A 25,058-nucleotide genomic window follows, 5' to 3' on the forward strand; every position below is an offset into this window, starting at 1 on the left:
CCCTCCATTTTCTTCAAGACCTCTTCTGCTTTGACACCAAATAAAACATCCTGTTGTAAAGGTGCATGTAATAATTTTGCTTTAACATGGTCAGGGAGGGTTTGCTCTTTTAACCAAGCATGTCTACGAATGACAGAGCCGGTAACAGCTGCTCTACAGGAAGCGTCCAGTGAATCAAATCTGCATTGTAAAGTATGCTTGCCCACCTGTTCAGCTGCATGCAACAGATCCTGCATTTCCTTGAATTCAGGCCTTTCTGAATGTGCGCTCATTTTTTGTTTTAACCGAGGCATCAGGAATTGTTGATATTTCAACATGTGAAACTGGCAATTTAATGCTCTCATAGCCAGAGTTGCAGAGGTGTATATTTTCTTTCCCCATCTATCTAAGGCTCTGGAATCTCTTTCAGTGGGCACAGGATTTTTAGCCATAGAAGCTTTTGCCCCCTTAGGACCCTGGGATATGGTTTCTGGGTCAGCTACAGGGCTTTTATAAATTAATTTGTGAGAGTCAGGCACTCTGTAGTATCTGTCTGGTTTGGCTGGAGCAGGAGGTAGAGTCTGGATTTAAACTAGACTCCAAGTAGACCCACAATATCTAAAACAGGAGGGATAGCAAGAGGTCTGTGCTGGGGTAACAGAAGGAACTCTCGGAGCCTTTTCTTAGAATCCGAGTAATCCTGGCCTTCCCAGTGGAAATGTTCCCTCATGGTATGTAATGTTTCCCCAAAGGAGTAGTCTTCACGGGGAGATGCCGAGGGAATATAGTCTTCAGCATCAGTATCCTCATAAGGTGGAAAAGTGCAATCCTGTTCCTCAGAAGCATCTTGTATTGATCTTTTATCAGGAGGGGGATGGGAACCCCTGATGAGGGTAATTAAATCTTCAGCCATCTTAAGCACCTGTTTCTTAGGCATGGGGCCTAGACCTGTAGACTGATGAACAGTGTTCTTAGGTTTTAAAGGAGTTTTAAGGTTAGCATAAGATTTAATGGTGAGTGTAGTTGGTCTGAAGACACCTTCTGCAACCGAAGGTGTTTCCTCTGCACCGGTGACTAATTCTGCTCTGGTGTCTGTAGACGGCTGCGTCGGCCTAGTAGACTCCACTTGGGAGTCAGCAGCTGTCTGGGGTTCCAGCTCTGCAGTCGTCAGGAGCTGCGCAGGCGCCTCACTGAAAACCGGAGAACCGGCGACAGGCCCAGCTGAGGCCTCGGGGTCTGGCTTATTCCTAGGCTGCCTGTCCTTATCCTTGCATTTTTTATGAATTGCGGTAGTCTGCTGCTCAGACGGCATGATATAATTAAACTTCCTTCCAAAGTAATGCCGTGCCAAAGTCAAAACGGTGTTTGATAGTGCGTTTATTAAAACCTAGCACAAAACCGACAACCTGTGACGTCGTGATCTGGGCCTAGGCAAGGAATACAATAGGAATGGAAGTCCTTATGAGCTATTTGCTTCCCACAAGAAATGCAATTGTTAACTTTTTTTTGACATCGGACTGAGGCAAGAAAATGTTCCCCAACAGGGTACTTAGCTTTATTGAAGACTTTGGACTGATATTCAAATCGAAAATCTCAGGTGTCGGCCGACCAGCACTTGTGAACTGCTTCAGGCACCGCACGGCAAGTAAGACTGAAGAAAATGGCGTCAGATGCCTCTTAATTACCCCTGGCGCACTGACGTCAGGGAAGAAGCCACAGCAACCGACGCCGGACTAAGACTTTGGAATTCGGGCCAACTGCGGGACCGCCTGACGGCAGGATAACCCAAGTGTGATGACTGCAGCAGGGTAACACTATGAACATCAATACCTTCTCATAAGGGGCAAGAGGTCTGACATGGGGATTTTGAAGAAAAAAACTAGTTTTGAAAAGCCAAAGTTGAAATACAAAGCCCTCACAAACTCCTCCTAAGATGTCTAAATTAGGCAATTACCTTACTTGTGGCAAACAAGAATGCCCTTGGTTCTCCAATTATCTCAGACTGTACCACAACTGCCTATAGCTCTGAATCACAGTATATTTAAATGTAAGAAAAACTTTTACACTGAGTAAGTAAAGCAGCTTTTAGCCTTAGATGTTTTACTCATTTTTTACTTTGTAAAAACATGGGTGCAGTCCAACCCAAATGACAAAGTGAACTAGTAGTGGGAGCTTCCTGACTTGGGTCCTGGAACCTTGAGAAAGGTACTGGACAGCTGTAGGATGCACCTCCACAGTTCCATCTTTCTAGGAACAAGGAGTCTCCATTTTGATCTGGTTTCACTATTGGCTCTACAACTCCTAGTTGTAAATGTAGTAGTGTGGACACAACATGGTTCCTTAGTATGGGCAGAACACTTGAAATTTTTGGTGTTCTTAGGAACTGCAGTTTGCAACCCTGACAAATCTGCAACACCTATTTGCATTTTGAGATGCTTTCCTAACATCTTATGCACTGGTTTACCCTTTCTGCTATCTTTGGAGTGGGAAGGATGGAGAAGACAAGGCTGGGGTGGTGATTTTGGGGAAAGGAAAAAAAAGTTACAAGTAGATATAACCTGCTCCGCAGGGGGGGCACAACGTTCAGACTTCCCATTCTGGTCTCCATTTCATCTTCTCTTATACTGGCCCTTTCTTACCTTTTGCTTGCTTAACTTCTCCTTGCCTGTGGTACTAAGGCCCAGATGTTCACGGGCATTTCTGTCATACCCAAGCACAGGGAAGTGAAATAACCTACACTGACTGCAGATGCTTTCACTTCTCTTTCATTTTTTGAACACAATCATAGGTGTTTGCAAAGAGCAGTTCTTTATCAAGGGCAGCATTATTGAGCTGCACTTGGACGTCATCTGCCTAGAGTTTTAGTCTCAGCCAGGCATGTCTCCTGATCAAGGATCCTGTAAGCTGCCACCCTGGATGATGCATTCATAGCATCACTGAACCATTTTGACTTTATGGGTGAGGTCCAATAACTCTGCCTCAGATCGCAATCAGACACCTCCTTAATCATCTCCTACTGATCGAGCAGTGCAATTTGAAGCTTGATCATATATGCATGTTTGATCATTAAAAGCTCTGAAAGTCATAATGGCAGCTGTTTACGCTTTCTTCACAGATTGATCCAGCATTTTTTTTGCTGAAGAACACTGGAAACAATATTGGATGCAGAGGTCAGTTTTGATCCCTTCTGTGGGTTCATACATAACAGTGGAGTCCACCACAGGGTTTCTGTAATAGAACTTGTGAGACTGCTTGTAGAACCTATCAGGCTGGGCAGGCGGTGAGTGGCACTAAGAATGCATCTTCTACATCTCTCAAAACTGGATTAACTGCCACATGTTTAAAGGCATATAGGCTCACCAAATCAAACTATCTTTTTAGGCATCTGATCTCTCGACTTTCCTCTTGACTTCCCATTTGAAGAGGTTTTTTTTCCACCTTAAAAAGCATCTTGATACAAGAATGAGTGAAGAGGAGGACAGTGTCATGTGTCTGTGCATATCGGAGAGGGGAGTAATCCATTTTCCCCCCTCACTGTCTGAGGGTCTCCATCCCTCTATGAGGTTTCCCACTTTCTCTTGACTTGAGACTTAAGGCACAAAGTCTGATGAAAATTTCTGCAGAATCTGAAGGAACCCTTGAGTCAAGAAGATTCATTCCTGGAGAACAGACTGGGAAGTGGGGGGGTTCTGAGAGAGACTTATCTGTTGTCCATGCCCATTCAACTGCAGGGAGCAGAGTGTGAGCACCCTATGTTTGAAATGTCGAGTCCTCTTAAGTGGGGCTGACAGCTTGGAGGCAGAATTTCATGACCTCTATGCTCTAACTGTGAACATATTACCACACAAATACTGGACAAACTATCAAACCCCTTCTAAAATGACAAAGCACACAAGTCACAGGTGTCCATCATGGAACATCTGGTCTAAACTCCATGCAAGGATTCTCAACTCTGAGGGAAGTGCCTTTAAAAGGAGCTTCACCAGATGCCTCACATCTCTAAAATATGCGAGTCAGGGACAGAGCAAGAGCATTAGTAGGGCCTGCAACCTCAAGCAGAGGTAACGGATAGTAGTGTGGTATCACCCCAAGTCCATAACTGCCTTCTCCTTAGATCTCTTTTCTAATTGCTTCTGGGGGAGGTGGGGGATACAGAAAGCACTACTGCAAAAACACCTGCACTCTTGCTTAGGAATGAGCATGCTGCAAGACATCTTACTAAAATACATAGAATTAATTGTCACTACTAAATCATAAATAATAACTATTTTCCAGTGAGGTAATTTATCTGGCTGAGCTCCAAAGCTGCCCAAATTCCAAACTAGAGATGTGTGTATAAAAAAAAAAAAAAAAAACAACATGTATGAACTGTGGCAATTAAGATCTAAAATGGAGTGGGCAGAACTTTTTAATAGAAATATTGCAACATCCCTAAAGGGAAATGTCCACTCAGGCTGAATAGGAAAGGCCTCTGAGGTCTTTAAGTCAGGCTGGATATTGGGCCACCAGTGGATGAAGTACAAGCAGAAAGGAATACTGTGGCCTTTATGAAGACAGACACTCATTTTTAACCTAACAGTGGCAAGACCAACATATGTGAAGGGTCAACACAAGACCAGAATGGGCTAATTGGAACAGAAAAGGAGACTTGCTAGAAAAAAATAGATCCAATGTTCACTTTTTTTTTTTTTTTTTTTTTTAGTGCGTATGTGAAGACTCAGTATAACGATGCGCCTGAAGAGGATGCATCTCATTATACTTAAATTCCATTTCATTTTTCCTTGGAGCTGAGAAAAGTGAAAACTAAAACCAATGTTCACAAGCAGGACAGCAGACTTTCTTGTGACCAAGAAAGTTTAAATGTTTAGCAAAGTATGTTGTCATGCTTTACATCCAAGATTCTGTAATAAGTTAAGACTAACAACTCCCAAACAGAACGCACATGAACATACTTTCATTATTCAAGAAAAGTTCAGTAATATTACATTTATATTAAGGTAGATATTCATATATTTTTGCTGGAACATAATACAAATCTTCATTGGATTCTCCTTCAAGATCCTGCAATTTCCCAAAACCTTCAAGACTTCATATTTCATCTTAGCAAAATTCAAGCTTAAAATGCACAGTTAAGCTATATTTTACAAAGCGATTAAATTTACCTGTACAACTTTATACAAGAAAGAAAATACCAAAGAAACGCATGCATTCTTCTTGGAAGTTGCAACAACTGTAGGCCACAGTTAAGGAAACATCAAAAATGTTTGTTTATATAAACATTTTAATTAGAAACATTCTCAGTACTCTAGATTGTGTTTGAACTTCATACCTTAATGAAGGTGACAGAATATACTTAGGACCAACATTTTATGGGCTTTGACAAGGCAGCCATTCAAGAGCATTAAACCCATCTGTCTGGCACTAGCTAAGACTCCTATCCATTTTCCAACATCTCCTTTACACCGAGGTTTAAGGCATGGAACGAATCTTGGGTTAGACAACCAGGATGTTGGCACACATTCTTACAAACTACGCAAGAATTATGGAAGATTTATTAATTTATCTACTGACATTTGGGTTCAGGAAGGAAAAAAAAAGAGAACATGGTAAAAGCCCACATGGACACTCCACAATGAAGGCTTCCAAGGAAGGTGAACTAGAGAACCAAGTACTATGCAGCAACAGTGCAAACTGCATCAGTGTGTTGTCCATTAGTTAAATTATCTTTTGAGTAAGTTGTTTTTTATTTGTGACATTAATGTAAAAATAAAAATTATTGAAATAAAATCATCTTTTGAAATATCTTTGAAAACATTCAAGTATTCATGCAAGAACTGAAAGACAGATGACATCAAAAAAGTGGAATTTTCAACTGAGATGGCAAAGCATACTCCAGAAATCACAAAGGACTGTAGCTGTCCTGATAATAAAATGAATGCACTATAATTATTTTTAAGAGTACTATTGCACAAATTTATCATCTAGGTGTAAGAAAAGATGACTGTTGTACACGTCCACATATTGCAACATGCAAGTCTCATGAGAAAAGCAAGAAATAATTTGCTGGCACATTTAAACTCTGTCCTGTTGTACTAACACAAATACTGTCCATATGGCTATGTTTTGTGATTGAAGATTAATGCCCATAATCTACCACAGACAATCTCAATCACTCCAAAAAATGTTGCAGGACAATAAACTATTGTACACGTCAATGTAAATATTTTTTGTGAGGAAGGATGCACCAACCTCAGTGTTGGGGATCTACCCCTACACTATTTTCTACATACACTACTACTGAGGTTGCACAAACTCAGAATGGGAAAAAAATTATTTCCATTTTTTTCATTTGTGTGAAGTCTGAGTAAGTATGCAAAGACTGCGTGTGTGGGGGAGCCCATACACCAGGGAGCAACAGCACAGAGATTAAAATTCTGTTTTAACATCTATATCCACTCTGCTGGACAAATGGGCCTGTGGGACAGTGTGGTCAACTCGATTGGTGTCAGCAAATAATGAGTCTATCAGATCAAGCACAGGCATCCACAACAATGCAATTTCAATTTGCGATCTTTGGTAACATTCAGTCAAAAAGTGGATCAGAGAAAAATGCCTGCTGTATGAACCCACACTGCTGCCCAACTGCCAAACAATATGAATTCAGAAACTTCGGTAGATTACCATGCTGAATTCTTTTAACAGCCATTCTTTCTACCATCCTTGTCAAGGCTATTCTGCAATTTCACAGCTACTTACTAAACAGTTATGTAAAAGGATACCACTGCATACCATGTTAAACTTGCTGAGCAGAGGGTCGTTTTACAGAAGTGAACAGGAGAAATTCAATGAAATGAAAAAATGCCCATCAATTATAAAAAAAAAAAAAAAAAAAAAGCTAGCTTGCAACTCCGTATATGAAAAGGCAGCGAAAAAAAAACCAGACACACTCATATCAGGTGATCTACAAGGGGATGCTTCTTGATGGGTCAGTGATAGAGTTCCTCTTCACCAATCACAACTCTGCATTTCCCCACCCAAAACTCCCAAATTTAGACTATTTAATTGTACCTAGACCAGAAGTCATCCAGAATATCTCAACCATTAGCAAGCACGCTAGGGCACCTGCACTGCAAACAAGTAGCATCTGTCTGACATACAAGGAACTCTATAAGATTAGGCTGTTGTCCAAGTAAAGCACTCCGTGAAATAGTATCTGGACTCAAAGGAAGTTATATGGTAAGAAAGTAGCTGTAGTACCCGATACTCGGGATGCCTCTTAGTTGGGGATAAAGTATGGGCTGAATCCCAATAAGTCGCCAAGATGGATGAAGCCAGACAACTGAGAAACCTAACAAAGCAACTTATTACCAAAGGTAAAAAACGGTTAACCAAAACACAAACTAATAACCCAAAACTGTTCTGGGCTTTAATCAAACTTAAATCCAGGAGAAGCTACACAGCCAATACCAAATACACAAACAAAATGGCAATCGATGCAATACTCACTTTACACAGACAGCACAGCCATTAACCAACCAAGTGACTTATCTCTATGTCCATGCTCAATCCAGTAACTTCCTTCATCATTTCTCTTTTCAACCAATTCCCACAGATACCATTAAAAATACTACAAAAAATTAAATCTACCAGAAAAATATCTTAAAATAACAGCTGAGGGTAGGGCATATCCATACTCAATTCTGATAAATTGACCCATATCTGAAAATAAAGTCCCTTTGCTGAATTGTGTTAAATATTATCAGTACCCATAGACATGCTGGAAGCCTAGTCTCCACCCATCTTCCTAGACTTATCAAAAACTTCACACTGTCTTGCACCTGAAAATTTTAAATAAACTCTCATCCTTGGGGCTCACCAACTCTTCCATAGCCCTAACAGCACACAAGCAAAGAAACGGAAAAATGATTTCATTATCTTCTTGCTGGTAACGGATTCCCACAAGGATCTATTTTAAGCCCCATACTTTTCAACATATTCATCAATGGCCAACCATACTGCTACAAAAAAAAAAAAAAAGTTAACCTAGTTCAATATACTGATGACTCAATCTTAACCTACTCTGCTAATTCTCTCTCAAAAATGACTATATAAAGTCTTGGAGATTAATCAATTTAAACATGGCTTAATTCACTACTTTTAGACCATTAAAAAAAAAAAAAAAAAAAAAAAAAAAACTAAAATCACTGCTCTTTTTACCCCCAATAAGCATCTCAACGAAAATACTTCTCACTATCATCTCTGCCAACACTAACGGAACAAAGTAATCCACAGAAAATTACTGTCAACATAGAGGACCAGTTATAATTCAGCTAGCATGCAGTTAAAAAATCAAAAGTTAGGTATTTACGTAAAACCTCACTCACTAACAATAGCCAAAAGACATACAAGCCTCTGTTTCCTACTGCCATCTCTCCTTTATGCTGCCCAAGAACAAAAAGTGACAGGAACTCAAAGTGATGTAAAAATAAGTTTAATAAGTTTGAGATAAAATTCTCAAGCGCTTAAAAATCATACCAACACACATTTTCATATTTATATAGACCACATGAACAAATTCAAGCCAATAGAAGTGCAGCAACAATAAAATAATTGAAAAACTGTTTCATGAAAAGAGAGAGACCTTCGCTTACCAGGTTTTAAACTCACAGTACCATTCTGCCCAGGAGTTACATCTGCTGAAAGTGATGAATATCGAATGTAGTTTGATTGAACAATACCCCCTTCCTCTAACAAGTCTTTCAATGTTTTTAATAACCCTAAATGTAATGCTATGCATTTTATCTGAGCTTATATGTTTTAACTATTCTCCATCTCCCTGCATATGTCAGATAGGTGTTGGGCTAGTACTTCCAGAAATAAACGTTTCTTTTAACATCCTGTTGGTTTTTCCAAGAAAATGAAGTGCATTTTTCACAGGTGGCGAAGTAAACCACATTCCTGGTTTTACAAGTAGCAAACTTGTGAAAATAAAATGTCTTGCTTGTATTAGGGTGTACAAAAACATTGTTCTTATTTATACAGCAACAAAACTGGCACACAACAAAAACTAAAATACAGTGCCTTGATAACATTCTTTAAGCACATCTGTAGGTCTTTATAACAGAGCTGTTTCAGATTTCTACATTTCCTAATCACAAACCTAGGTGATGAACTTAGTTTCTTTAACCACATCAGATATACATACACAGTACAGACCAATTTTTCTTACAAGTTGTACTGTATTATATACCTATTGGCATGTGCATTATATTGCATTATATTGCATAAAATATCTAAACTTATTTTTGGAAGTACTATCCATAATACTATCCATAATGTTATTTACAGTCCCATTAGTTGGACTTTCTTCTATGTCTGAGAAATATGGTCTAGCTAGGCAATTTCGTTCACTCACTTTTTTTTCTTCTAACAGTTTACTACTACAGCACCCATCTTTAACCTTTGTGACCATCTCATCTAGCCGTCTAATACAGTCGGATATATCTGTATCTGACTGACTGGCTCTAAGGAACTGATTGCGCACAATGCAATATATGGGGGGTAAATACTAGTGTTGTGCAAATATCTAGCAGTTTGAACATTTTCTATAGATTCTAGTACCCACTGTATTATCTTTAATATACACACATTAATGTCCAAAAAGTTTAAACCTAGTTATTCAAAATCAGACAAATTTCAGGAAGGTAATACAATCAATATATGTATAGATTCTAAGATTAAGAGCTGCCTGACCAGCAGGTGGTAAGCCACAGTTCTATCCACAACGTCATCACGGGTAAAAGCAAACACATGCACCCCAACCATGAAACAGCTAAGGCTCAAAATATACATCAGTATCATCACCAATGTGACCCAGTGGGATATTATCAGTTACCACCAACCAAATGTATAACTACTTTGACTAATCTAGCATGAAAGCTTCACAGCAGCCTTAAACACAAGTTCCAGCCAGCAATCTCATGGAATCAAAGGAACTGGAACATAAGTCAGTCCCTGATGCACAGCTGGTTGCTATCAAACCTGTAGACTCTAATGGGTAGCACTGACTTTTTTTCTGTCATCAAGGATTTGAAAGGATAAGACCTCACCCTTCTTGGCCCCTACAGCAGCAATTAATTCTAGGGTTTGCAATCTGAAATTTTAGATGAGGCAAGGAATTGGCTGGAATGGCAGAAAAGTGTCTAGGAACTTCCAGGGGTATGGGATGGAAAATACATCAATGGCAAATGTCTGCCCTGACCTGATGTAGTGAGCAGAACACATTGGAGACAGAATTCTCCTTGAGAGTAGATCTAATCTTGAAGTGACCCATTACTGGAAAAGTAGATGTAAATATAACTTCTGAATGAGCTGCTTCAATTCTGGAGCTGCACAAAATCCACCATAAAAGTCAGTTCTGAACTTTTGGAGCAGGTGTATCGATGGTTCATTGTCAAATAATATACTGCCTTTGTGTCCAGAGAGTAGGACTGAGGGTCATCATATTTCTTGACATATTACACAATGGAATGGCTCTGGGGCTAGATTGGAGGGCCCTAGACACGGCTTTTCTTCCATAGTTTTGTTAAGTAATATAGCTAAAGTGGGGCTCCTTCTCCCAGGTAAATGTTCCTTGAACCATAGCGGCACACAGATGAGCTCTCAGCTCTCCAATGAAACATCTATAGTATCAGCTTGTGAAGGATGTCGCTACAGAAATGAGAAATTCACCTAAAGGTTGTGGCCATTTTCCACATTCTGAGATTTAGTGACTGGAGTCTGACATCAGAAGATCCACAACCATGAGGTGGCTCTGTTAAGACATAATTCAAAATTGTTGAGCTACATACATTAACTTGGATAAGGTTCACAAATTCATGTCATTTTTCAAGGATACTTCATTTATCTCAAATCCTGAGAGTTTTACTCCCCTTCACCACTAAGTGGCTACAATTAAACTCAATGGCTGCAAAGCCCTGAATTCAAAAAACTTTTCAGTGATCTCTTTCAGTTTAATTTGGCTTTCAAATGTACTACACACTAATAAAAGGCCTCAAAAGCATTTTCAGCTCATTCTCTTCAGTCATCAGGCACTAAAGATGGCAATAAAGCATTAATTAATATCTAGCCACAGTGTCTAGTCAATAATGCCAACGCAAGTAAATGAACATACTCTGGTGCCAATCATTTTCAGCTCTGCAAAGTGCTGCAGCACAAATTTACCTGTGGAACAACTACTTAAGGATATGTAAACACTAAAAATGTCTGCTCTTCCAGTCTGAAGCTATAATGCGACAGCAGAAGCACAAGGCAGAAATTACATGCACATTATTTTTCTAGTGGACATTCCTGAAATGCTGCAGAGTGCCCCTGAACTCCCTTTTTGAAATGTCCAACACTGAGAGACACAGCTCCACAGGGTCATTAGGTAGCCAATTTCACAGAAAAAACTGTAGTAGAAAACCACTTCTCACTTAATTTTTCAAGTGTTCAAGACTGCAGGTGAAAATCACCATATCTTCACTAATTAAATTATTGGTAACTAAATACTGAAGTCCCCATTGCATCACAAAATGATTACAATGATGCAATGAAGTACTTTTTGAATATTATACAAATATCTACCCAGTCTTTCATAACAAATTCTACTTTAAAATTCACAACAGACCTTCACATTCTTCCACAACATCCTAACTCAGCCCTTAACAAATACCAGCACTGCCATCTTATTTAGTGGTCAAGCAATCTGAAGTCAAATCTCACTCCATTCAAGAACCTAAAGCTTACAAAGTCTTCTCATCTCAACTGAAATTCATATGTTTACATTTTATTGGTGTCACCTGAGCTTATCACCCACATGCAGTACACCTCTTAGTGCTACTTCTGAGCAATATAAAGAAATACACTTTATGGTACTGGATCCATGTTACTTTTATTATACACTTTCTCTTTACTTTTTGTATGTACCCAACTGCAATTCAAAATGGGCTCTGGAAAGGAAAACTGAGAATTCTAATACCTTCATTTCTGTGTACATAAGTTCAGTCACCTGAGAATATTCATACAATGCACAGGGAACTCTCTAGGATTAAAAGAATCCCTGCAAAACAAAGAACTGTTTAACAGAATGGTTAAGGTTCAACTCGGATAGGCTGGTCTTCAAGAAAACACTTTCATATGAAAAGCAAAATATGTAGAAATGACAAACATCCAGCATGCGATACGAAATTCTTATGACACTAGTCAGAGCTGCCAAGGATAAGGTTTTCCATGTTGGAAACTACAAATGCCAGGAAGCAGGTGTAGAACAGCTAAATGTACTGGTGAACCAAACAGAATTAAATCCAATAACAAAGGCACAGCACGACCATCCATGTAAAACAAGGTTTATTACTTTAAGCTTTCAAGTTTAAACTTTTTCAAGAATGAATTACTTACATCAAAACCACAGAATAAATACAGAACACCAGCCAATCACATAACATCTCAAACATTATATAATTACAGAATTTACATAAATATAGCTGACTAATCCTAGTTCACTAAATTAAAAACAATGGTCAACTTAAATTTCATTACTGCCTGAAAAACTCCACAGGACAGCTGTAATACTCTAAACATAGGCTTGTCTTAATTTCAAAATGGGTTTAATACTATCAGTTTTATTAAGCCCTGGATAGACAAAATCTAAAAAAGTTTATCCATTTGTATTCTGCTCTCTCTCTGTGGCATTCACAATGCCTGCCCCCCCCCTCCACTCTTGTTTTTGCAAACTCTCAGCAGTATCCTAAATTTAAATGTATGTTCATTTCCACAATGTAAAATATGCATTTGTCTTAACCCCCCTTCTTATATCAGATAAGTGGGATGCAATTCTCTCCTTGAATTTACAGTTAGTAAACTAAATTTTCACTATAGCACGTCCCAAATGCCTTCAAAACAAACTTTCCTTGTGCTATAGGATGTACAAATCCTGTTTCCATATTAATGAACTTACAAAAGGTGCAGTTATAAACAGGGGACTGTCCCCTTGTTAAATCTATGTAACTTCATTTTTATCAAAATCTTTATAGCAAAGTTGTTGTTTGAGATTCTTCTCTTTCTTATATACAAAAGAAAGCTTTTCTCCTACTGTTTTCCTAACATTATCAGAACTAAGCACAGTCCAATTTCTTTTAATTATGGACTGAATCTGCCTAGAATGTCTGTTGTACTTCATCATACATCCAAATTTATTAAACCCAGCTTCTCTCTCCAGGCTTTTCTTATGTGCATTATTGCCTTCTCTAAGTAAATCTGGTTTAGCCACACTAGGCTTTTCAGATTTAACATATTCTACATTCTTCATGAATAAATCTCTACTATAACCTTTTGCCAAAAAGTCTGGTGTCATAGTACTAATTTCAGCTACAAACCCTTCGTCAGTGGTGTTTAGCCTACTGGCTCTCAATATTTGACTTTTTACTACACCCTTCTAAACATGAGTGGGGTGCATACTGGAATTATGTACTTATCTAGTTGCTTGTACCTCTTTCCTATATATAGATGTATGAATTTTACCATCAATATCCATCAGTTTAACATCCAAGAAAGTGATTTCCTCTACTGAACAAGACATTTCAAAATTAAGGAAGCTGTTGCTATTTTGTAGATGTTCAACAAATAGCTCCAATGCCTCCATCCTACCTCTCCACAATAATACTATGTCATCTACTATAGTGCATTAAAGCACTATTATAGTACTCATTTTTGTTAGAATCAAAAATAGTATATTCTTCCCATCTAGCCAACACTATGTTAGCATAGCTATTTGCTACAGCTATGCCCATAGCTACTCCTGATGTCTGACTATATACATCCCCAAACATGAAAACATTATTTTGTAGAACAATCTCCAATAGAGAACATAGTGGTGAAATTTTATTTGCTGTAAAAGTGCTGTGCTTAACTAGAAATTCTCTAACATATTCAATACCTATATTGTTAGGAATAACCGTAAATAAGGACAATGTCCATAGTTACAAACACATTTGTTGAAGAACAGCCCAGTGAGAGAAGCTGGGTTTAATAAATTAGGATATATGAAGAAGTACAACAGACATTCTAGGCAGATTCAGTCCATAATCAAAAGAAATTTGACTGTTCTTAGTTCTGATGTTAATGTTAGGAAAACAGTAGGAGAAAAGCATTATTTTGTATATAAGAAAGAGAAGAACCTCAAACAATTTTTTTGCTATAAAGATTTTGATAAAAATTAAGAGTTATAGATTTAACAAGGGGACAGTCCCCAGTTATAACTGCACCTTTTGTAAGTTCATTAAATATGGAAACAGGATTTATACATCCTATAACACAAGTTCATCTTATTTTGAAGGTATTTGAGACGTGCAATAGTGAAAATTTAGTTTATTTGGCCAATTGAAACAATGTCTATTTTTACACTGGAAAAACCTAACTGTAAATTCAAGGAGAGAATTGCATCCCACTTATCTGATATAAGAAAGGGGGGTTAAGACAAATGCACTTAGTAAGCATATTTTACATTGTGGAAATGAACATACATTTAAATTTAGGATACTGCAGAGAGTTTGCAAAAACAAGAGGGGGGGCATTGTGAATGCCACAGAGAGAGCAGAATACAAATAGATAACCTTTTTTAGATCAGACGTCTATCCAGGGCTTAATAAAACTAGTAGCATTAATTCCATTTTGAAATTAAGACAATCATATGTTAGAGTATTACATTTGTCATGTGGAGTTTTTTAGGCAGCAATGAAATTTAAGTTGACCATTATTTTTAATGAAGTTTTTTAGTGAACTAGGCTTAGTCAACTATATTATATAAATTTTATAATTATATAATGTGTTTATGAGATGTTATGTGACTGGCTGGTGTTCTACATTTATTCTGTGGTTTTAATGTACTAATTCATTCTTGAAAAAGAGTTTCACCTCGAAAGCTTGAAGTAATAAACCTTGTTTTACATGGATGGTCGTGCTGTGCCTTTTTGTTACCGGAAACTACAAATGGAGAGAAAGTTAACTTCTCCAAAATTAAACAATAGATTCCATGGGGAAGAGCTTCCTTGAGAGGACCACGCAGTGTGCATCAGATACCCCACAGAAATGCCTTACAGACTAACAGAAAACAGTCCAGTATAAAAACAGACATGGCAGTCAAATGGAAATTAGAAGAAAAACAGGTTAGCCCCAGTCAAAAACTTCAACAAATATTGCAGAACATTACACATGGGGACTGAGAATGGATCAATTACATTCTACAGTCCATCTCCAGAAACTGTTTCCACTCATCTTTAAATGTTTTCTAGGTCGTAGGCTTTTGACAGAAAAATATCCACCACTCTACATAAATTCCAGTCTCTGGTTAACAGAGGATGTGTTGCAATCAAGCTATCAGTTTGAGTGCAAAGGTACAAGTATGCCTTCTGGGATAAGCAAGAAAACATATCAATCCACCATAGGAAGCCCAAGTGGTAATTTCATTACATGGCAAGACTAATACAGAGCTACTATGACACTGATTCTGGGAAAATGGGCCAGTCTTAACTACCTCATACCTACAATGACAGCTGGGTTGGAGGGACAAAAAAAAAAAGAGAGAAAAACTCTCCAACACATGGTGCTCACTGAAGATGTAAACAAATCACATAATAGAGACACCCCACCTTAAGAACAATCAGGCAATGGCAAAAGTGATGGCTCATGAGGCATCAAAAGACAATGGCAGAGTACATCTGCCTGCAAGAGAGTAGACTATGCCAGGAAAATATATGGCAACTAGAAACTGACTGGACAAGACTGATCACTCAACCACTGTCTGCTTCTGGTTACAACGGGTAGGAGTCAGTACAGCTGTGTACACTTACCATAAATGTAGATGTTCAAGTGCATTCACTGTTGCAGTCCTTACAAAATGGATTATCCAGCTCCCAGTAGCCCACAGTCGGCCAGAATACCAAAGTCCTTGGTATACGACATTGGCTGCCTTCGGTTTAGGCCTGACGTCAGGACATCAGGTACAAAAGAAGGCAGCAGATGCCATTTCCTCCGTTTTTATTGCCTTAACTGTCAGGAGTCCCAACCCCCCCCCCCCCCCACAAAAAAGTTAACAGGTAAAGAAAAATCCGGTCTGTGCCCTAGGAAAAAAGGGGGGAAACCAGGACTGCAACAGTGAATAAACTCGAACATCTACATTTATGGTAAGTGTACACAACTGTACTATGTTCGTGTTTCACTGTTGCAGTCCTTGCAAAATGGTTTGATTCCCAAAGCCCAGGAAAAAAACAAAAGGGAGGAGGAACACCCACTGTTTAAGGGTTGGTAATTATGCCCTGCAACACTGCAGTGGGAAAACCAGCCCTGGACTTAGAACAAGGGCAAATTGCAATGTTTAGTGAAAGTGTAGACAGAAGTCCATGTAGCTGCTTCCAGTATGTCCCTAGTACGTACACCTCTTAAACAAAACTGCTGAGGTAGATGCTGCCCTAGTAGGAGTCCTAATACTCTGAAGAGGAACCTTGCCATACTGTAAGTAACAAAAGTGAATACAATGAGCAATCCACTTAGAAATGGTCTGTTTAGAAATAGCTTTACCCTGAGCTCCAGGAGCAAAACTGACCAACAATTGATCCTACTTTCGAAAAGATTTAGTTCTGTCCAGGTAAAATCTAAGCTGTCTATGCACATCCAGGGAATGAGGTAACCTTTCCCCTTTATTCTGAGGATTAGGAAAGTATGTAGGCAGGTGGATAGACTGGTTAAAAGTTAGGCTAGAAACCACCTTAGGCATAAAGGAGGGATTAGTTCGAGGAGAAACCCGATCCACATGGAAGATGATAAAAGGCTCTACTGCCATTAAGGCCTGCAGCTCAGAAACTCTTCTAGCTGAAGTAATAGCCAAAAGAAAGGCAGTTTTCCAAGAGAGAAACTTCAGGTCTGCTGAGGCAGCTGGTTCAAAAGGAGGCAGAGTAAGATTCTCAAGTACAAAACTGAGATCCCAAGCAGCAGTAGTGCCCTTCTGGGAGGCTTTAAATTGCTAGCTCCCCTGAGAAACTGTTTCATCAAGGGATGAGAGAAAATGGGATGCTCAAAGGCACAATGAGCAGAAACAGCTGAAACATGGATTTCGATAGAAGAAAAGGAAAGTCCACCATTAAGCAAGCCTGCCAGATGGTTAAGAATAAGAGGAAGAGTAGGTTGGAAAAGGGTCTTCCCCCCTCTAGTCTGCATCCAAATGGAGAAATTTTCCACTTATCTGCATAAGATTTCCTAGTGCTAGGCCTCCTGGCCTCACAAAGGACCTCAAACACTTGTTGGGAAAGGTTTAAATTATGAGCCAAGCTGCCAAATGCAGAGTCTGAAGATGAGGATGCAGAACTTCCCCCCATCCTGAACCAAGATATCTGGTATCCGGGGAAGATGCCAAGGCTGAGACTGGGAGAGACTGCGAAGTAGTGGATACCAATGTTGTCTGGGCCAGTCTGGAGCTATGATGGCCCTTGATTTTTCATCCCCTATCTTTAACAGCATTCTGGAAAGAAGCAGAGGAGGGAATGCACAGCTCGAGAGCTGTGTCCAGGGGAAGCAGAGCATCCACCTTCCAAGCTTTGCTGTGATGATCCCTGGTGCAAAAGGTTGGAAGAAGATGGTTGGTTGGAGATAAGAGATTCACCTGGGGAGTGCCAACCCTGAATGATGCGATAGAAGATGGTCTTTGTTTAGTTGCCACTTGTGAGGATCCAGGATCTGCCTACTCAACCAGTCTACCAAGGTGTTGAGCCTTCCTGGAAGAAACTGAGCTGTCAGATGAATGCCCATGGAAGCTGCTATGGACCATTGTATCATGCTTTGTCTGCACAGGGGGTAAGACTGCATTGTTCCCCGTCTGATGTACCACATGATTGTGGTGTCTGTCCTGACCAGAATACCAGGACAGAGATGCTGTTTGAAAGCCATTAAGGCCTGCTGGACTGCCATCAATTCCTTCAGATTTATGTGCAAATGAACCTGTTGAGAGTTCCAAGTCCCCTGAATGTATCTGCTCTCTAGATGACTTCCCCAAGAATAGTCCGAGGCATCCGTGTTGAGAGTCTGGCTGGCAGGAGGTGGACAGAAAGGCAGGCCTTTGTTCTGAGCACAGGCTGTCGCCCACCTAAGGAACTCAGTCTGCAAGCAGGGAATCAGAGGAAGTATCAAGTCTAAATCCTGAGTGTTGACACCAAAGGTTTTTGAGTTACCATTGTATTTTCCTCATATGCAGTCTGGCATATGAAATCATCAGAAAAAATGAAGCCATGAATCCCAGGGCTTAAAGAATTGCCTTGCAGACAGCTGGGTCATGCTTGCCAAATTTTTTAAGTAATTCGAAAGATCCATTTCTCTAGAGGGAGGAATACCATCTGGGCGGCTGTGTTCAGGCTCACTCCCAGGAATACAACCTCCCTGGGTGGGTACCAATTTTGACTTCTTTTCATTGATGGTGCAGCCCAAAGAGGTGAGAAGGTTCTTTACAAAGTCCAAATCCTTTAGAAGTTGCTCTGGAGAGTTTGCCTGAATAAGACAATCGTCCAAGTAAGGGCAAATTTGAATGCTTCTTTGCCTGCAAAAAGCAATGACTGGAGCCAGGCATTTGGTAAAAAAACTCTGGGAGAAGTAGGTAAGCCAAAGGGCAATGCAGAGAACTGGAAGTGCCTGTTCCCCATCCTGAAGAGAAGGAACTGCCTGCAGCTTTCCCTTGTTGGGATGTGCAGATAAGCTTGAGATCCAAAGTCACCAGACAGGAATCCTTGGCAGCAACTGCTGAAGAGTGAACATTTTGAATTTGGGAATCACCAGAAAAGTGTCTAGAATGGACAAAACCAGAATAGGACGCCAGGTGCCTCCTTTTTTGGGGACCAAGAAAAGTCCCGAGTAGAAACCCTGACCTATCTGGAGCGCAGGAACTGGCTCTATTGCTCCCAGGTTTAGTAAAGAAGAAACTTGTTTTTGCTTCTGCCCTTTGATTTGGGGGGATATCTGCATAACCTTGGTGGACAGGGAAGGTGTGAAAAGGAGAACTTGTAGTCCTGGGATACTATTTTGAGCACCCCCCTAACAAAGTTCTTAGTCATCTCTATTATTGTTCTCTCTCACACTGTGGTCCCAGTATAACCATACAAATATTTCCTTATATCACTCTGCTATAATCCAACTTCTATCTTTTTTAAGCCTCTTCCCTTCTTATATGTCTCATCACACTTACCTTCTGACTTCAGCACTCCACTGATAGATTCTGATCATCTTCTTTTGGCTCTACCCGCTCTGTTCGCCCTGTGGGCTCACTCCGCTCCCCAACCTTGCCCCCAATTCCCACCCACCCCCCAAGTGTCCTACACTTATCTCCTTGCCACTCCCACTCATCAGAATCAATTAGCATTAACCAATCATTCACCGGACCCAGCCTTATTACTCAAACTCTCTCCAGTCTCTCACTATATGCTAATTATAAACACCCCAACTCTAGTTTAAACAAGCATTACTCAAATACCCCTACAATGCCTCCACATACTTAAATCTTCAAACTCTAATCCTATTTACTGTCCAATACCCCCACTTATAATTCTCTATCTTCTCACAGCCTATGAACAACAACACCTCCCTGGCACCCACTACCCTAGAACCAAAACCAGTACTACTAATCAGCCACATAATTCTAACCAACCACTACCCCACCTCTCATCAAACTATTCTAATGCAAAAACTCAGCATCCCATTAGTGCTTCATATATTAACCCTAGAACTACATATTACCACAAACTCTTATTAAAACTCCAGAAACTTGCTACTGATTACTACCTAACCTCAGTGGATGGTGACATCCACCCTAACCCAGGCTCAACCCCACCTGTTATCAGCCTCACTAAACACCCACACTAGCCTACAAAACTCAAATAATGCCCCAAACTCACTCCTAGTGTTTCACCTAAACAGAAGTATAAACAAGAAAATTCACTACTAACAGGCCCTCCTGGATGTTCACTCCCCTGATATACTATACCTTACCAAGACCTGGCTCAATCCTACTACTATTGATAATGAGATTATACCCCCAGAGTACAATATATTAAGACTTGATAGCATCTCTAAGAAAGGGGGGTGAAGGGTAGCCATCTTGTATAAACCCAGTCTGGAAGCATCCAAAACTAGTACCCCAAATGCCTTGTTTACTAACAATACAGAAATACTCATCACATAGGTCCAACTCAACAAACACAAATCTATAAACATTGCATGTATCTATATTCCCCCAGGTGACAACACCAATACCTTGGAGGGTATCCTCCAATGGCTCTCCACTAACTGCCCCCAGGAAACTATTATTCTCGGGGATGTTAATATCAACTGGAAAACTTGCTCTTCAGACTTCCCCTCCACCCATATAAATTTGCATGGCTTCTCCCAGAGGATATCTTCCCCAACTAGAATCAATAAGCCTAACAAAAAAGAAAGTATCCTAGACTGGATATTAATAAACAATCTACCCCAGACATATAAAACAGGCACCCTACCCGAGGACTTCAGTGATCACTTCCTGACCTATATAATCAGAACAAGAAATGACATCCCTCAACAATCTTCCTTTAAAACCATTAGAAGTTGTAAGAACTTTATTCAGACTAAATTTCATGATGAACTTAACACATGAAACTGGTCCAACCTATGGCTACTTCCACTAGATGAAGCGGTTTCATACTTCAAATCTACATTTCTTGCTATCCTGGATAACCATGCTCCCCCACACACTATCAGAACCAATAAAGTAGCACCATGGCTGTCAAATGATACAAGACAAAAAATTATTAGCAGAAAAAGCGTGGACCTCCTGGGGAACCACCAAGTCCCCAAAAGACCACCTTATATATAAACAGCTGAGAAATTATACAAAGTAGTATATTATGCTAGACAAAAAGAATTATTACTGTAATCTGCAACAAAAGCACCAACAAAATCAACCACAAAAATTTTGGTCAGGCATAAACAAACTTCTCCACCCAGGCCAATCAACTACCCCTACCCCCTTAACTACCCTCCAACAACCTCCTAAAATAGTTGCCAACACCTTTAACACTTCCTTTACAGAAACTGTGCAATCCCTAGCCAGTAAGCTATTACCCTATACCCCAAGTACCACCAACCCCACACCTGATAAGATCCCCTTTAAGCTTGATCCAGTACAAACATCTTTTTAAGTCCCTACTTAAAAAAACTGAAACCCTTTCAGCAGACCTACCACCTGCAGAACATCTCCAAAAAGCCACTAATGAAATAGCATACCCCATATCAATTGTAATCACTAGAACTATCCACAAAGCCTATATCCCGTACATCTGGAAAATCTCCCACATTGTTCCTCTTCATAAAGGGGGAGATTAAACTGAACTTTCAAATTATAGGCCTATAGCCATTCTCTCTCCCTTGGCTAAAATAATGGAAAATGTATCCACAAGCAATTTCTTGCCTATCTGAATCAAAACACTCTTCTAGCCCCCTCCCAGCAAAGATTTAGACCTTGCCATAGTACAACCTCAGCCCTTCTCCCACACAATAAATCAAAACCGTAATGACAAGCTCTCCTCAGCCCTCTTCCTTGACCTATCCAAGGCATTTGATATGGTAAATCACCAGCTACTCTTAAACACTTTAAAATCACTCTCCATAGATAACCTAGCAATTACCTGGTTTCATTCTTACCCAAGTGACAGACAAGCTGTACTACGAAGAATAACCACAGTCACCCTTGCAGCCCCACAGAGATCTATATTAGGTCCTCTCCTTTTCTCCATATTCATTAATGACCTGGAGTCCCACAGGGATCTATATTAGGTCCCCTCCTATTCTCCATATTCATTAATGACCTGGTACAAAGTCATCCCTGATGCAACTTGTATTCATTATGCAAATTACTCAACACTAATCTGCTCTGCCACCTCCCCCACAGAGTTACAATCCTAGTCTCAAATCACTTCCAAAGTAGAGAACTGGCTCACTGTTCGCCAACTACTATTAAACCCAAATAAAAACAAACTATTACTCGTCCCCCCACTCGCAAGGTCCCCTCACCACCTCTCACTATAATATCTAACAATAGTACCATAATTTCCTCAGAGCCTAGTACTAAACTACTGGGAGTGATTATCGACAACAACCTCAAGTTTGATGCTCACATAGACAAACAGTTAATAAAAAGTTAGGTTCTTTATACAGGATTAAACCATTCCTAACCCCATCTGCTAGAACTGCTATTGCCTGTACACATCTGCTATTGACCCTTCTTTACGCCTCACCCATCTTCGTAAACCTAAGTAAATCAAACCTCACTAAATTTACTAGGAGCTACAATAACATTGACAGATTTACCACAGGATCAGCTTATAGAACCCATCACTGCCTTAACCTTCAATCGTTAGACTGGCTTGAACTACCCTATCAACTGCAATATAACCAACAAATAGTTGTTCACAAAATCCTCAACCAACCAGACAGTACACCCATACTGAAAAATATTATTACCCCATACAGTAACCTAAAATCCCTTCACTCTTCCAAAAAATAGTGCAAACTGTTAAAACTAACAATTCAGCTGGTGAATCACTGTTCTCAAACTCTGCCGGTAAAAACTGGAATCTACCCTACTGCTGAACTCACCACTGACCCCTCCTTATCCCAATTCAAAAAAATCCCTTAGGAAATACCTAAAAATGCAGTGGCTTTGTCCCTGTACAAACCCTGACTAACCCCACTCAAACATAATTCATAAATGAGAACCCCATTACAAGAATAAAACTCTGACTCTTGAACGGTTTAAAATTCTGTGCATCACCCACCTACTGGAAAGATTTAAAGTTAACACTACACCATGTATGATAACCACCTTAATATATGTGCTTGCATTTTTCAGATGAACTATTTCTTTCTCAGCTACTTCCTTCCAACCTTTGCTGTATGCAAGAAAAACCTGTACCTGTGTGTACATATTGTTAAACAAATCTCAGTTTTGTGATAACTCACTAATAATTTCACTGTATTTACACTTGTTTTTGTACATTTGGAGCTTTTCTCTCTGGGCCTCCACTGAAAATGGACAGTCAGACTTACTCTGTTAACAAATGTAAAATAAATAAACATTTGTCGTCTGTGATGGTGAACCAGACATTAAGCCTGTCAGTGCTTAGCCTTCTGAGTGGTGGAAATCGATCCCCTACTAGAAGACCTGTAACCCCTAGGCCTAGTGCGACTCTGTTTACTAGGGTCAGGAAAAATCCAGTTCTTAGAAGGGTAATGTCTACTAAAACGAGGAGGCTGAACTTGCACAAAGTCCTTAACAGTTTGCATAGATTTGGCCTTATCCTCCAACTTTTTCAACACCTCTTCTGCTTTGCTACCAAAAAGATTGTCCTTGTGCATAGGCACATCCAGTAATTTAGATTTGACAGGTTCAGAAAGGGGCTGTTCCCTGAGCCAAGCAAGTCTTCTAATGACAGAACCAGTGGCTGCTGCCCTGCAAGAAGCCTCCAAAGTGTCAAAGTTACTATGTAGAGAATGTTTAGTGACCAGAGTGGCAGAATTCAATAATTCATGCATGTCCTTACTCTCCATCGGGAAGGAACACAGTAATTCTAGCCTTAGTAGCCTCCAAAGTATGCTGCTGGTACTTAAGCATATGAAAAAGACAATTAACAACCTAACAGCCAGGGTGGAGGACGTATAAACATTTATACCACATCTATCCAAGGCCCTAGATTCCCTGTCAGAAGGAACCGTATTTTTAGCAACTGTTGCTTTAACACCCTTAGGGCCCTGAGAAATCTCTGGATCAGCAGGATTCTTGAAAAGGAACTGATGAGAATCAGGAACTCTATAATGCCCGTAAGGCTTTCTGGGAGGAGGAGGCACAGAATTAGGAGTCAAAGAATTCTCCATGAAAACATCAACAACTTCCAAAACCAGAGGGACAGTCAAAGGCTTATGCTGTGGCAAATCCAATAATTCCCTAATCAGTTTCTTAGACTGAGAGTAGTCCTAACTTTCCCATTTGAAATGCTCCCTAAGAGTACACAGAATATCTCCAAAAGAAAAATCTTCTGGAGGGGAGGCAGAAGGGATGGAGGCTTCTGTATCAAAATCCTCAAAACCAGAAAAAAAGTGGAGTTTTTCCCTGTTCATCAGCAGAGTTGCTGGAAACCTCAGAGTCTGAGGCGGAGAAAGCTTCTGGGGACCCTTGATAAGGGTCAAGAGATCACTAGCCATTTTAACCATCTGAGCCGCAGGCATTTGAGGGGAGGCCGGCGCCTGCTTTGGAGTAGATTTTCGGCTTGATGGCCTGCTAGAAAGGACTCAGGAGGCCTAGCCACCGCAGAAGTCTGAATGTAAGTCGGTCTGGATCTGGTCTCCGGGCAGATAAGTGTTCTCAGAAGCCAGCGCCTGCTTAGCAGCTCCGGATCCAGAGGCGGCGGACTGGCAGAGGGTCAGAAATGGAAGCCTGCGGTATGAAGGACTCAGAAAAGGTCACTACAGATGCCTGCTACTGAACCTCCGTGGACTGCAGGGGCAAAGAAAGCGTCTCACTGACTACCACTGGGCCGACAACCAACTTGAAAGGGACGTCATCGGCTAATTTGACCCTAAGCCTGTCACGGTCCTTATCCTTCCACTTCATAGGAACATCTGAAGTCGGAAGACCAGAAGATGCCATACCGATGTGCTCAGGCCAAACTCCAAAATGCCTGAACAAGATCCTAGCTCTACGGCGTATGGAACGCGGGTTGAAAGAAGCACAGAGAACACAATTAGGGACGGCGTGCTCAAGGCCCAAACAAGTCATACAATAGGAGTGAAAATCACGGTGCAGAATCTGTTTTCCACAGCCAAGACAGTTAACTTTCTCTGACATTCATTAAAGCAAGAAAAGAGGGGGCCCAACGGGGTACTTATATGCGGATGTCTTCAACTAAGCAGTCTGAATACAAAAAGGTAATCGGCTGACCGGCACACGTGCAAAATGCTTCTGCTTCTAGCTCAGC

At 40.2% G+C, this 25,058-nt stretch overlaps 1 protein-coding gene across 1 annotated transcript in view; it reads right to left on the minus strand.

Annotated features, from left to right (window-relative positions):
- AP1M1 (adaptor related protein complex 1 subunit mu 1) overlaps nt 1–25,058 on the minus strand; it is a gene marked incomplete in the record, with an annotated part of 1,516,013 nt that overhangs the window by 1,295,495 nt on the left and 195,460 nt on the right. The window contains 1 exon segment of the mRNA XM_044090737.1: nt 5,142–5,209. Coding sequence (XP_043946672.1) covers nt 5,142–5,209 — 68 coding nt within the window.

The sequence above is a fragment of the Protopterus annectens genome, chromosome 13.part0, assembly GCF_019279795.1.
Source record: "Protopterus annectens isolate FY-2018-M chromosome 13.part0, PAN1.0, whole genome shotgun sequence".
Taxonomy (NCBI): domain Eukaryota; kingdom Metazoa; phylum Chordata; order Ceratodontiformes; family Protopteridae; genus Protopterus; species Protopterus annectens.